Genomic DNA, 15,934 nt, shown 5'->3' on the forward strand with positions numbered 1-15,934 from the left:
TCCCTCCACTCCACCACCATACACCCTTCCCTTTATATCTCTTCTCTCTAGCTATAATAATAACCTAATCCTTTTTACTTGATCACATACTCCTCTTCCTTTCCCACCTCTCATCATGACTCACCCCTACTGCTCCAATGACTTCAATGCCTGGTTTGACCTCAATTCTCCATTCATTTTCTCCTCTTCTTCATCACCTTGCTCCAACAACCCTCCATTCTACTTTCCTTCTACTTATCATCATCACAACTTCCCAAGTGGCATCTCTTTTACTCCCCATCAATCCTCTCCCCCCAAAGAAGCACTTCCTCTCCTTAACCTAAGCCCTGCAAGAGGTGAAGATCTTGAATCTTGCTTTAGTGTCATGAAAGTCAACAAAGAGAAGGAGATAGAACTAAGCATGTTGTCTAGTAATAATAACTCTTTGGATGATGATGAGACTGTGACGGTGGCTTTGCACTTAGGGCTTCCAAGCACTACCACTTCCTCTGATTTAACCTCGAACACATGCTCAGACAAAGAAAAAGCCACTGTTGGTTCTGAGTATTCTCCTACCAGAATTAACAAGGGTCAGTATTGGATCCCTACCCCTGCTCAAATTCTCATCGGTCCAACACAGTTCTCATGCCCCCTTTGTTTCAAGACCTTCAACAGATACAACAACATGCAGGTATTTAAAACCATGAAACCATTAATTCAAGATGGTTCATGGATAGAAAGAAAAAGAATGACTTTCTTTCTTTTAATTACTTTTCTCTTACTCCTACAATCCTACCACATACTTTCCCAGATCTTTACTTTTGTGGAAAATTGTTGAAAAGAAAATGTCCATTTGTATATATATATATGCTCTTCTAATTTTTACTAGTATAACATCACTTTATTTTTAACCTAGCTATAATCTATATTGTCTTCAATTCATTGAAGTATATTGTGAAATTTAGGGTTTTTGTAACAACTATTGCATGTCCTTTATTTTTATCTCAAGACACAGAAAATGGAAAAATCCCTCTCCAATGAAATATCAGTATTATTTAAGGCTATATTTGTGGACCTGCAAAGTGTTAACTGGTGTTAAATAGAAAACAGCAGGGAGTAACTATTGATATATCTAGGGCTTATTAATTCTTAAGCTAAAAATATGTTAGATAGAAGAATGTTATAACACCAACATGAGGTGACATAAAGTGAAAGAACATGAATAAATTAAGTTCTCATTTCACATAACTCTAGTACAAGGCGCATGGAGTGAATTTTGATTTTCATCTCTAGAAACATAAACAAAAATAGCTGTCCAATATTCCCTTGTTGGACTTCCGAGCTAGTGCTTTATTAGGGTGCCCTACATTGTCACTTTTTTTCTTTACTCCTAGACCATAGGTGACTAAGAAGTATTGAAACATGTTGAAAAAGACGCGGGTCCTTGGTTATCCTTAGGCTTTCTGACTCAAAATCTTGGCCCCTTTGGGAAAATAATTCTTAATCTTAACAAAATTACATGCAATGCAACAAAGGTAGTGTTTGTAGGGAATGCGATTTCACAGTGAGGCTTTTGGACTCTATCGATAGTTCCAAATAGTTTACATGTGAATGTGAATGAGTGAATGATTTTCATTCTTCCCCACACCCCTTTTCAACTATTTACCTATTTGGTCTTGAATGATGATGTTGCTTCAAAAATTAACCTACAGATGCATATGTGGGGGCATGGATCTCAATACAGAAAGGGACCAGAGTCCCTAAGGGGAACTCAACCAACAGCAATGCTTAGACTCCCTTGCTACTGTTGTGCAGCTGGATGCAAGAACAACATTGACCATCCAAGAGCAAAGCCACTCAAAGACTTCAGAACCCTCCAAACTCATTACAAGAGAAAGCATGGAATCAAACCCTTCATGTGTAGAAAATGTTGCAAAGCATTTGCTGTGAGGGGTGATTGGAGGACCCACGAGAAGAACTGTGGGAAGCTATGGTATTGCTCTTGTGGCTCAGACTTCAAGCACAAAAGATCTCTTAAAGATCATATCAAGGCATTTGGGAATGGACATAAAGCTTATGGAATCGACTGTCTTGATCAAGATGATGAACCTGGCTCTGAAATTGAGCAAGAAAGTGTTAATGAATCTTTAGTTTCAAGTCATAGTTGATGTGTGACTATTGAGGATTCTCATGTTTTCAACGGATTTAATTCTTGACTATGACTGCCACCACTAACCACTTCTCCTTTCTTCTCCACTTCCCTATCTCTTTTTTCCTTTAATTCCTTGTTTCTTCATCTTGATTGCAGTAACTTCTCATTTTCTCATTTTGGTTCTGGTTTTTTCCTTCTTTTCTCTCTCTTGGGAACATGCTCGTGTTAAAATCTCATGTCAGTTTCCACCTAAATTTATTGCTTGATACTTAAAAAGAATACACTTTATTGCATGCATGTTTAAATTTCAGTTTTAAGTAGACCAATATTCAACACCTAAGCATTATTATTATAGCGCGTGTAATTAAAAGTTTCTGAAAACTAACATAACTATGTTACAGGTACTGTGTTTAGCTTTTGAATGGTAACTATATCTTTATATATAAACAAGTGCAAATGCAGTTGAAGGAAGCTTTTGAGTCTGTCATAGATCAGCTTTATGACTCATATGATGCTGCTATTTCCCTTTTGCTATGTCCACCATGATGGACCGATCAAATACTATGTTTACACTCACCATAATCATTTCCATCAAAATCATTACCTTCTCAACAAAAAAATGTCTGCTTTTCTCTCTCTTTCTCTTTTTTTTTTCTCTACTATTTTCCTTAACTATAATTGAGACTTGTGATGGAAAAAAATACAAATTTGAGAATTGAGATGGAAAAAGAATACAAAATTGAAAGAAAAAACACAACTAAAATAGATTGTATAGTCATTAATATAATTAGTGAATGTTTTTGTTAATTTTATTTTGATATATTTAAAGTCTCATGATTAAAATATTTTATAATATACCATATTTTTTTTTACTTATTGACACGTTTAAATTTTTAAAATTGGACTATATTTTGAATGTAAATGAATACAATACTGAAGAAAGTACTAGAAACCTTACATAATTTACTCACATAAAATTTTAATTATAAAAAGTAAGAACAGCTCTTAAAACATTGTAAATAACTTATGTCTTCTGCATGTTAAAATAAAATAAAATAAAAAAATTGTCTGTTAATCGGTTTAAATTATTAATTTTTAGTGTTTTAAATATTTTAAAAAATCAAAATTTAATCCTGACCTACCTCGGAAACGGGCTGGTTTGGTTTAAATTAATTACGCCTATCCGGAAAAAAACATTTTAAAAAAAAAATAATAATGCAACTTTATGAGAAAATTAGCATAAAATTCTCTGATTAAAAGGGGCAAACCTTATTGAATTATAATTTACTTATCAGTTGGACAATATATTTTTATATAATAATTAACAATAAAAATAAACATGGTTAAATTTCATTAATTTCTACAAAATTATTAAATAGAAACTAATTTTAAAGATAAGAAATTATTAATTTTTATAGTAATTAAATTAGATATTATTTTAGAAATTAAAAAAAATTATTAGTATCTAAATAAATTTTTTTATTAATAAATAATTTTTAAATTAATTACTTAAATTTTAATTATTAATTATTTAAATTTTAAAATTAGTATCTAAAATTTGATACTTAAAATTGAATATCATTAAATTGAATATAAAAAATAATGAGTGTTATACTTGTTGGGTTGAAGTTAAATTAAATGTGATTAAAGTAAAAGTTGGATTATGAATTAAAAGAGAAGAAGAAGATTGAGTAATAGTGAGAAGCATTTATATTGAACATTGGAAATTGAAGGGTGGAAGATGAAAGGGAATGCATGCATTGGATGTTGATGGCAGCTTTGTTAAGATGATAGAAATTGGGTCAGAGTTTCTCTGATATGTCATGTCAAAGTACAACAAATCCAGTGAATGAATTGTAGCTACCTACACACAACTTCACTCTATTCTATTTCCCTCATTAACCCTTTTTTTTTCCTCTTTTGCTGCCTAAATTCTCTCTTTCTTTTCTCTCTTTTTTCAGTTGAACTTGAAGATGAAGAGCATTGGCAGCAGAGATTTCTATCTATTTGATTTGTATTTAACAGAAGAACAGTGAAAAGGGTGGATGAAAATGATAAGTAATTATGTGATTCTTTTCTTGTTATGTATCCATGGTGTCCAGTGTAACGTCAATCTGTCACAACATCCGCAATGAGCACAAAGCTGTCAGATTAACAAAGAATGATGTGATAGAACCTTGTAGACCTTAACTCCTTCTTCTATTCTTCATCAAATCAACTTTTTTTCTTCCATACTATTACAAACTAACCAACTTCTTCTGCCACAACAAATATATATATTCATATATCATTCAATAATATACATTTTGGATTTCATTTTTTTATCACACTTTAAATCCAAGAGATAATATTCTTAAAATTATTAGATGAGAAAGGAGTATATAAATTATCTTTCTTTTCAAATGATATTGGACTAAAATGAATTTCTTGAAACATTTTTTTAGTGCAATGATGAGATTGTAATAAATATTAAGATTTTAGGGACCATTGCTGTACTGGGTCGAGAGATTGGACCGAAAGCAATGTGTACTAAGCCGAGAGCTCAACCCGAAAGTAAACTAAATAACGAAAGAAATAAAATAGAATGGAAATTATTGTTAAGCAAAAGCCCATGAAATTGATTGGGCCGAGAGTTCAACCCAAAGGTGAACTAAAAAAGGTCAATGGAAATTATTGTTAAGCAAAAGCCCATGAAATTGATTGGGCCGAGAGTTCAACCCAAAGGTGAACTAAAAAAGGTCAATGGAAATTATTGTTAAGCAAAAGCCCATGAAATTGATTGGGCCGAGAGTTCAACCCAAAGGTGAACTAAAAAAGGTCAATTGAAATTATTATTAAGCAAAAGCCCATGAAACTGGGCCCAAATATGTAGGTATGTGTAGTAAATGTTTAATACAAAGAGTAATGAAGAGGAGTTGAGCATGTTGAGAGCTGAGAATGCTTACATGAGACAAAGATTGAATGGAGAAACAGCGTTAAATACTTCCCCGAGAAACTTTGTTAATGAAAGAGAGAACAAGGAAGAGAGTTTCGGGGTTACACAAAGGAAGATACCTGAGACTTCCGGTGTCGCTGTGGAAACGCCAGCCAGAAGACACCCGTTTTCTGAGACTATAATAGAGACCCCATTACCTGACAATTGGAAGAGTCTAACAATAGAGAAGTATGATGGGAGCACAGATCCAGATGAACATGTTGCAATATACACAACTCAAATAAGTCTGTACACGTGGAACGACGCCATTCTATGTAGGGTTTTCCCAACTACCTTGAAAGGAGCGGCTCTGAGCTGGTTTACCCGGCTACCACCCTTATCTGTTGATTGTTTTGACACTTTGATAGAAAAGTTTGGAGCTCAAATTCGCTACAAGTAGACCACATCACTTAACATCTATAGCTCTCGTAAACATAAGACAAGAACAGAATGAGTCACTGCGAGCTTTTATGGAACGCTTTGGAAGGATGGCTTTAAGTATTAGAAACCTCAGTCCGGAAGTTTCTATGCATCATATGATAACTGCCTTGAGACCGGGACCATTTGCCGATAGCTTATGCAAAAAACCAGCCGTAAGCCTTGATGAATTAAGACGGCGTGCAGCAAAGTTCATGCAGATGGAGGAGTTAAGGGACTTTAGGAATCAGGCAAGGATGGACGTGAAGAACGAGAAGAAAACAAATGAAAGAGAGGCAGGATATCAAAGCAGACGTTTCAGAGAGGAACCCCGTGGCCGAAAGTTTCAACAATACACACCATTGAGCACAACTCGGACCCGAATACTTCAAGAGGCGATGGCAACTGAAGTAATACCGCCACCAAGGAAAGCACGAACCCCAGATCGAGCTGACCACAACAAACGTTGCCAGTACCATAAAAATCATGGCCATCACACTGAAGAATGCATAGCGCTGAAATACCGAATTGAAGAGTTGATCCAGACAGGGCAATTAAAACGCTTTGCTAGAGTCGGAAGAATGAAGGCTAGTCAAAGTCCAGAACAAGATGTCAGGAGTAGAGGAGAAAAATTTGGAAGAACGACTGATATACAAAACGATCGAAAGGAGAGAAGAGGAGGAAGAGACGAAAAAAGAGATCTAAGAAGTGGAGGAAGCCACCTCCATTCTCAAGAGAGAAGGAGCCGACAACGCAGTTTGGGAAGGCCAGTCAGGGGGTTCATTAATACCATCTCTGGAGGTTTTCCGGAAAAGGAAACATATAATACGATAGGAAAGAAATATTTGAGAGGTGCCATGACCGTGAATTATGTTTTCAAAAGAAGAAGTTTGCCACCTATGTTATTTACTGATGAAGATTTCCAAGATATTGATCCTGATCAACGAGACCCAATGGTGATAACAATTGAAATTGCCAGGTACGCGGTAATGAAAACTCTAGTAGATCAAGGGAGCTCAGTCGATATTCTGTTCTGGGAAACCTTCAAAAAATTACATTTGAAAGAACAAGACATGGTTCTTTTGAAGGAGCAAATAATTGGGTTTTCAGGTGAAAAGGTTGACACCAAAGGATATATTGATTTGCCGACAACCTTTGGTAGAGGAAATGCAACGAAAACAATTACAATCAGATACCTGGTGGTAGATACTCGTACTTCTTATAATGCCTTGTTAGGAAGATCTTCGTTGAATAAGTTGGGAGCTATAGTGTCGACGCCACATTTGGCAATGAAATTTCCAACTGAACGGGGAGACATAGCAACCATATATGTCGATCAAAAAGCAGCCAAAGAGTGTTATGCGACCGGATTGAAGATGGTCCAAGAGCCGAGAGTGGCGACCGGAAGTATGGAAGCAAGAAACATGGTTGCAATGGTGGACTTGGATCCCAGAATGAATGATGATGAAAGGATAGAGCCAAGAGAAGAAATTACATCGGTTCAATTAGGCGAAGATGAAACGCAATGTACATATGTTGGGGGTAGTATGCCCGAAGAAATGATTGATGACTTAGTGGCAGTAATAAGAATGAACAAAGATTTGTTCGCCTGGAAGGCATCAGACATACCGGGAATTGATCATAACATCATTTCTCACAAATTATCTGTTTGCCGAGAAGCAAGACCGATAGCTCAAAAACGAAGGAAGTTGGGAGAGGAAAGACGAAAAGCTGCTCTTGAAGAAACTGAAAAATTGTTACAGGCGGGTTTCATTAAAGAAATCCAATATACGACTTGGTTAGCAAATGTAGTTCTCGTCAAGAAGGCAAACGGAAAGTGGAGAATGTGTACTGATTATACAGATTTGAACAAGGCATGTCCGAAAGATTCATATCCTTTGCCGAGTATTGACAGGTTGGTTGATGGGGCATCTGGTCAAGCCATGATGAGTTTCTTGGATGCTTATTCCGGTTACAATCAAATACAAATGTATAAACCTGACATCCCGAAGACTGCATTCACTACCGATATGGCAAACTATTGCTATCAGGTCATGCCTTTCGGTTTAAAAAATGCCGGAGCTACATATCAAAGATTGATGGATACGGTGTTTAAAAAACAAATTGGAAAGAATATGGAAGTGTATGTGGATGATATGATTGTCAAGTCTCATGCGGTAGATAACCATGTGAAAGATCTTGAAGAAATATTTGCACAGATAAGGAAGTATAACTTGCGATTGAATCCAGAAAAATGCGTTTTTGGAGTCAAAGGTGGGAAGTTTCTCGGCTTCATGTTGACTAACAGAGGAATTGAGGCAAATCCAGATAAATGTGAAGCAATAATGAATATGAGGAATCCAATAAATTTGAAAGAAGTTCAGAGGTTAATAGGAAGGTTAAATGCATTGGCAAGGTTTTTGCCAATACTTGCCGAGAAGTCCAAACCGATAGTGAAGTTGTTGAGGAAGGCCGAAACGTTCACGTGGAATGAACAATGCGAGCAAGCTTTTGCAACGATTAAAGAGACGATAGCTAAACCTCCCATCCTGGTCAAACCTATGTCAACTCTGCCTATCATCGTCTACCTTGCCACTTCTCACGAAGCCATAGGAGCAGCCTTGATACAAGAAAATCCAGAACAAAAGCCTATATACTTCGTGAGCAGAGTTCTCCAAAGCGCCGAAACCAGATACCAACGGGTTGAAAAAATTGCCTTAACACTTGTATACACAGCAAGGCGACTCCGGCCATACTTTCAGAATCATCAGGTTATTGTCAGAATCGATTGCCCGATAGCCAAAGTATTAAGAAAACCTGAACTTGCGGGAAGAATGGTAGCGTGGTCAGTAGAGTTGTCAGAATTTGGAATCAAATATGAGCCACGAGGAGCAATCAAAGCACAAGCATTAGCAGACTTTATTATCCAAATGCCGACAACGGAAGCCGATCATGAAGCGTGGATTGTATTTGTTGACGGATCATCCAGCAAGAAAGGGAGTGGGGCAGGAATCGTGCTAGAAGGACCAGGGAACTTTCATTAGGAAATGGCTCTGAAATTTGAATTCAAAACTTCAAATAATCAAGCCGAGTATGAAGCTTTAATTGCAGGATTGGTTTTAGCCAAAGACATGGGTGCACAAAATGTTATATGCCGGAGTGATTCTCAATTAATGGTGGGACATATGAAAGGTGAATACCAGGTAAGAGATCCCTTATTATTAAGGTATTATCACAAAGTCTTAAGCATTATGGAAAACTTTATCACAGCCGAGATCATACATATTCCGAGAGAACAAAACACAAAAGCAGATTCTCTATCCAAGTTGGCAAGTCAACGAAGACAACCTCAGCACAACTCCATTTTACAACAAACCTTGCACAATCCGACAGTTGGAGTGGAAGAATGTTTGATTGTTACCACAGAGAAAGATGATTGGATTCGATCATACAAAGAAGTGATTAACAATCAAGAACAAGGAATTGAAATTGATGTTAGAATGGCTAGAAAAGTCGCTAATTTTATCCTCATAGGGGATGAACTGTACAAGAGAGGGTTTTCAACTCCTTTGTTAAAGTGTCTTTCTCATGAGCAAGCTGAACATGTAATCCGAGAACTTCATGAAGGACTATGTGGATTGCACTGTGGTGCGCGAACAATGGCAACACGAATCTGTCGTGCCGGATATTATTGGCCGACAATACGTGAAGATTGCAATCAATACGTTAAAACCTGTAAGAAGTGTCAGGAATTTGGAAGCCTCAACCATATACCATCACAAGAGTTGCAAAGCATTGCTTCTCCCTGGCCATTCGCTAAATGGGGAATGGATATCCTCGGCCCATTCCCTTTAGGCCGAGGACAAACAAAATTCATGATTGTTGCGGTTGATTATTTCACAAAATGGATAGAAGCTGAAGCGTTGACAAAAATAACAGCTCAACAAGTTCAAACATTTGTGTGGAAGAATATAATTTGTAGATTCGGTATTCCACATTCTATTATAACTGACAATGGCCGACAGTTCACTGATAAAAAGCTTCTGGAATTCTATGCGGATTTGGGAATCAAGTCTACAACTACCTCAGTTGAACATCCGCAAACAAATGGGCAAGCAGAATCAGCTAACAAAGTCATTCTCAGTCAACTAAAGAGAAGATTGGGAAGTGCGAAAGGGTTGTGGGCCGAGAAGTTACCTGAAATATTGTGGGCATATAGATGCACACCGCAGACATCAACTGGAGAAACACCATTTAATCTCACATATGGAACAGATGCTATGTTGCCCATAGAGGTCACTGAACCAACATTACGAAGCCAAATAGAAGATTGGAGTGTTAACAATGAATGTTTAAAGGCAGAATTAGATTTGATTGAAGAACTTCGAGAGAAAGCCAAAATCAGAGAAGAAGCAGTAAAAAGAAGAGCATGTAAGAGGTTCAATGCGAAGGTAAGACCGAGAACTTTTAGTGAAGGAGATTTGGTATGGAGAATGAGAACTGATGCAAGAAAAGATCCAGCACAAGGGAAGTTAGCACCAAACTGGGAAGGACCGTTCAGAGTAAAAGAAAACTTGAAGAATGGAGCCTATAGGTTGGAAACGTTAGACGAAAAGCTAATACCCAGAACTTGGAATATGAGTCACTTAAAATTTTATTTCAGTTAAGGCTTGTATTTAAGAACACTAACTATTGTATATTAAGATCTTTTGTTGAAAGTTCTAAGTGTTAACTAGAAACTTTCGGTCTTGGATGCTTTCACTCCAGGTGAAATCCTTCCCGAAAGAACGATTGCCCGCTTGCTCGATTAACATCGCAAGGGCCGGCCGAACGCTCACCAAATTTGCTCGATTAACATCGCAAGTAATGGTCGGCCGCCCACTACACTTGCTTGATTAACATCGCAAGTATTGGCCGAACGATTGCCCGCTTGCTCGATTAACATCGCAAGTGCCGGCCGAACGCTCACCAAATTTGCTTGATTAACATCGCAAGTATTGGCCGAACGATTGCCCGCTTGCTCGATTAACATCGCAAATGCCGGCCGAACGCTCACCAAATTTGCTCGATTAACATCGCAAGTGCCGGCCGAACGCTCACCAAATTTGCTTGATTAACATCGCAAGTATTGGCCGAACGGTTGCCCGCTTGCTCGATTAACATCGCAAGTGCCGGTCGAACGCTCACCAAATTTGCTCGATTAACATCGCAAGTAAGCTGGCCACCTATCCTTAGTTGTTCGATTAAAGATCACAATTAAATGGCCGATCGTCCGTTCTTGTTCGATTAAACAGAATACATTTATCGTATGAAATTAAGATAATAAATAGCTGGACCCGATCAAGTAAAATAGACACGAAGTAAACCAAATATTATCATATAATTTGATGCCGTATATCCAAAATTCCTATCACTGCAGAGACAAAACGTCCTAAAAAGTCCGAAAGTTTTTACTCGGAGCTATTACAAAAAACAAAAACCATCCTAATTAGATTACTATTCGGCCTCGTCATTCATTTTTCATCCTTCATTTTCCCTCTCATCTTCTGGAGATCCGTCATAAGGAATATCACTAACTGGAATTAATTCGCCCTCATAGAAGTCTTTGCCGACATCAAAGTTACCGGCATCTAACGGGATCTTGTAGAAGTATTCGGCTTGTTGAAGAGCTTTCTCAAAACCCAACTGGTGTTGTTGGATAACAAAACTCTCAGCTTCACCAACTCTCAACTTTAACTTGTTCACTTCTGCTTCCAATTGAGAAATGCCTTCAGCATCGATTTTCTTCGCAGCAGTGAGTTTAGCAACGTCTCCCTTCAATTCTTGATTCTCCGAGTTAAGTGCCAAAGTTTGGGCCGAGAGCTTGACATTTTCACTCTTCAATTTTTCTTTCTCAGTTTCTTGTCGGTTATTAACCGCAGAAAGTTCATCAATTTGAGAATTTAGTAACGCGATTTTCTCATTTGATTCAGCTGCTTCCTTCTTCAATTTCTCAAATTCAGCAGAAGTAACATGGCTTTTTGTTTTTTCCTTTATCGCTTCACTAATCAAAAAAGCACGGCTAGTCAATTCAAACATTGAATCAGCTAGAGAAGGAACAGAAACCACTTTGAACATATCCCGAGCAGAGGAATCAAGATTGCAGTCAACAAAATCTGAAAAGCGTGTGGACGATGTGAACATTGTTTCAAAAAGCGATTGAGAAGAACTCCCAGAACCATGACGATGCTTCTTAGAGGAGTGTGACCTTCTATTATTCTTGTCTCGTTTCCTACTCTTTCTAGAAGGTCCTATTCCGGCGTCCGCGACTATTTCAACCTCTAAGCGAGGGGTAGGCTCAGCAACTTCATTTTCTGTTCCTGGAGCTTCATTCTCAAGACGAGGAGTTGAACCTCCAGCCTGATTAAACAGCTTAGAGAAATAAGCACGATCCTTCGGTTTTGTGGCCGCCATTAAACCTAGACATCACCAACAGATTCAGCAAAGTTAAAATTCTATTATTACTAAAAGAGAAAATCCGAAAGAATCACATACCCATGAAATCCTTTTGGGGTTTACGAGAAACGTATAGCCGAAGCAGAGCACGAGTTGGAATATTATGGGAGAAGTGACCTAGAACCGCAATACCATGCTTCTCTTCGGTAGTCATCGAATGGTAAGAACAAGAGTTGAATTTCACAGGAGCACGGGTCCAGTAAAAAGGGAATTTTGGAATATCACCATCAAAGAAGTACTTTCTCCCGGTTTCCTCAATTAGAATTTTAAAGAAGCCTCCTTTGAAATTTTTATACGAAGAAGTAAATGGAGAAAGAAAACACACTTTTGTCTTACTGATCAGGGACAACCAACTAGGCTTCTTACCGGGCCGAGAGCTATAGTAATATAAAAAGGTTTTCGGACTCGGAATTAAAGAAAGGTATCTACACAAAATACTGAAAGCTTGCATATAAGCCCAACCGTTGGGGTGAAGTTGGGTAGGAGCAATATTAAGAAAACGCAGGACACCCATCTGAAATTCACTTAACGGAAACCGAATATGGAGATCAGTAAAGAGACATTCATAAAAATAAAAAAATTCGTGTTCGTCGCCTTCACGGCCATGGCAAACATTATCAATGGCACAAGTTCGCCGAAAAGAAATGATTTCCTCAGTGGCATCAGGAGAATACACATAAATTTTAGAAAGGAAGTTACGAAGGGTTGAACTAAATTGGTACCGAGAGAAATATTCCCGAACTTTTGGATTAACCCATTCGTACCCGCGCCGAAGGCTTAATTTTTGTTCGGCCACTTCTTCTCTTTCCTCGACCTCAACATCTACGCCATCCTTGCTTGACGAATTCAGACACGAAACCGTTTCAGGTGACAAAGCAGGGTTGGCATTCTTATTGGTCTCAATCACTCTCCCAGTAGATTCATTACTCGTGCTCGAAAATTCCGTAAACTCAGAAGAAACGGAAACAGAACTTGATGAAGACATTATACCTTCCGCGAATATTTGCTTCAGCTTTAATATATAATGCAGGGAGAAACTGTGAAATAAGGTGAATAGAAGTGAAGATTTATAGTGGTGGAAGAGTGGTGAAATCTGAAGAGTCATGGCATAGTGACCATCAGATTTACTTACATCCGATGGTTGACACTTCTAGCTTGTCCTGTCAAGCGGTCCCATCAGCTTGTCTTTTCATAGTTAATACACCATTCAGGTTTTTCTCTCTTTTCTTTCAAAATTGATTTTCCCCCCAAAAAATACAAGAGGTAGCATTTTATCTTCTAATAGACATTTCGTCGTCTACACCTCCTTATGCCTGGGGGGCTTAGTGTACTGGGCCGAGAGATTGGACCGAAAGCAATGTGTACTAAGCCGAGAGCTCAACCCGAAAGTAAACTAAATAACGAAAGAAATAAAATAGAATGGAAATTATTGTTAAGCAAAAGCCCATGAAATTGATTGGGCCGAGAGTTCAACCCAAAGGTGAACTAAAAAAGGTCAATGGAAATTATTGTTAAGCAAAAGCCCATGAAATTGATTGGGCCGAGAGTTCAACCCAAAGGTGAACTAAAAAAGGTCAATTGAAATTATTATTAAGCAAAAGCCCATGAAACTGGGCCCAAATATGTAGGTATGTGTAGTAAATGTTTAATACAAAGAGAAAAGGCCCAAATAACTTCTGGGCCCAATAAAAGAGTAGTATAAATAGAGGGTCATCCTGAGAGGTAAGGGGGTTGAATTCATTTTAATATCTTGTAAAACTGAATCTAACTTTGGCATCGGAGCACCTTTCAGGTACGCACACCCATCTGTGAGAGGAAGCCGAGACCAAAAACTGAAAGATCAAATGGAGTAAATTAAAGTTGACCGGGAAGTGTCCGTCAAGCAATTCAATAAAACGTGAAAGATTTTCGAACCAAATACAAACCAAGAACAAATAAGCCGAAAGATCACACCGAGAAGGGAGTCCGGAAGCGAAGGCCGAGAGGTCAACGGGTGGAAGACGAAGGGAGTTTGTTTCTAGGTCCTTGTAAGAACAATTGCAAAAACAATCTTATATATCAATGGAATAAAGTTGATGTTGTACAAGTAAATTTTGTCAAAATTATAGGCCTCAATTCTAGTTAGTGTTTAAATTTGTATCCAAACAAAACTAGTTATAGTGTATATGGGCTAATTGGGGGCATGCATGTGGAGCAAGAGATTTGTTTTAAGTGATTTAATTAATTTTTTTAAAAAAATTACTTTTAATATAGGATTTTGGTAAATTTCACACTTTAATTAATATATTATATATTTTTAAATAAAAAGTATTTTTATTTTTATTTTTTTTATTTTTATAACTCAATATGTTATTTAAGAGTAGAGACTTCAAATTATTTCATATCAACATATTTCCAAATCTTAAATTTTTAATTTTTTACACTACCTAAACACTATCTATTAGAAAATTATTAAATAAAAATCAATCTTAGAAATTCACTAAATTAAATATTATCTTAGAGTAAAAAAATTATTGGTATCTAAATTAGTTTCTATTATTGATAAATAATTTCTAAATTGGTATCTAATTAACTACCAATGTTTTAGCTACTAATTATTTAAACTCTAAAGTTGGTAGCTAAAACTTTAGTCGCTAATTAGATATTAATCTAAAAACTATTCATCAATAATTGAAACTAATTTAGATACCAATAATATTTTAGTCTCTAAAATAATATATAATTTAGTCAATATAGCAATTAATTACTTTTGTCTCTAAAATTGATTTCTATTTAATGATTTTCTTGTAGTGATAACATGGATAAGGAGAAGAGAAAGTTAATATTGGGAGAGGGAGAAGAGAAAATTAATATTGAAGAAAATATCTAGAATTTTTGTCCTTGTGTGGCAATCTCATCTCTTAATTGTTAGCTCACATGCAAGCATGATTATACATAGAACAAAAATAAATATGAATTATAACTATATAATCACCATCTATACCACATCAATTATTTTTATATATTTGTATAATCTTGTGTGAGTTGTTATCAACATTATGTAGTGAATTTCTTAAATAATTTTTATATTGATGTATCTTTAATATATATGCCAATTTTTGGTGTCATTTTCTTTTTTAGTACATTCTACACTTATGCTTTATTTGGATTGTGAAGTGGAAATGTGAGGGTGTGAGAGAGTGAAAATATGAAGATTTGAGAAGAAAGTTTGGTACGTTTGGATTGCGATATCTTAGAATAAATTTGTGAGAAAAGTTTATTGGAGTGTGTAAGTGATGTGATAGTTAGTAGCTGATTTGTAATGTTTAAAAAAGTGTAAAATATAAATTTATAATTTTATCCTTATAATAGAAAATATATTAATGAAATATGAGGATTTATGTGTATATTTGAGTTGATTAAAATATAAAATATTTTTGTGTAAATTTTAGTCAATTAAAATTCAACCAAACCAAAAAAACAATTTATTTATATTTGATTAAAATGATTTTTTTTAAATAAATAAAAAACTAAATAATTAGAGCATTATATGTTTTTTCTAGTATATATATATATATATATATATATATATATATAAAATCATTAGTTATTACTATACTTTTCTTTTTTTTCTAATAAAACATTTCCTTTTTATATTTTAATTTCTTGTACTGTTATACTAAAAATATTGATTTGGTGTCTCGTACTAGTTTCTTATATAGCTTATATCAATAATTTTTTAGTCTATAAAATAATATTTAATTTAGTTAATAAAGTAATTAATTATTTTTTGTTTTTAAAATTAGTTTTTTTTTATTGATTTTATAGTAGTATTGTATTAGTTTGTCTTAGCTGAGAAGGATTCAGACACACCTTTATGAATGAATATCTAATGCAATTTTCTCTTCAAGTTTGTCTTTGTCATCCATGTGGGCTGA

The 15,934-nt window shown here is 35.9% G+C and overlaps 2 protein-coding genes across 2 annotated transcripts; both read left to right on the top strand.

Moving 5' to 3' along the window:
• Positions 1–2,235, top strand: LOC137817087 (zinc finger protein WIP2). Its single transcript, XM_068620318.2, has 2 exons — positions 1–670; positions 1,692–2,235. Exons 1-2 carry the CDS (start codon positions 116–118, stop codon positions 2,145–2,147), a joined length of 1,011 nt encoding a protein of 336 aa, XP_068476419.2. The 5' UTR covers positions 1–115; the 3' UTR covers positions 2,148–2,235.
• Positions 2,236–5,593: 3,358 nt separating this feature from the next.
• LOC150027645 (uncharacterized) lies at positions 5,594–6,773 on the top strand. Its single transcript, XM_090302962.1, has 2 exons — positions 5,594–6,640; positions 6,759–6,773. Exons 1-2 carry the CDS (start codon positions 5,594–5,596, stop codon positions 6,771–6,773), a joined length of 1,062 nt encoding a protein of 353 aa, XP_090159088.1.
• Positions 6,774–15,934: the final 9,161 nt, after the last annotated feature.

This window comes from Phaseolus vulgaris, chromosome 5 (assembly GCF_051622355.1).
Source record: "Phaseolus vulgaris cultivar YP4 chromosome 5, ASM5162235v1, whole genome shotgun sequence".
Taxonomy (NCBI): domain Eukaryota; kingdom Viridiplantae; phylum Streptophyta; class Magnoliopsida; order Fabales; family Fabaceae; genus Phaseolus; species Phaseolus vulgaris.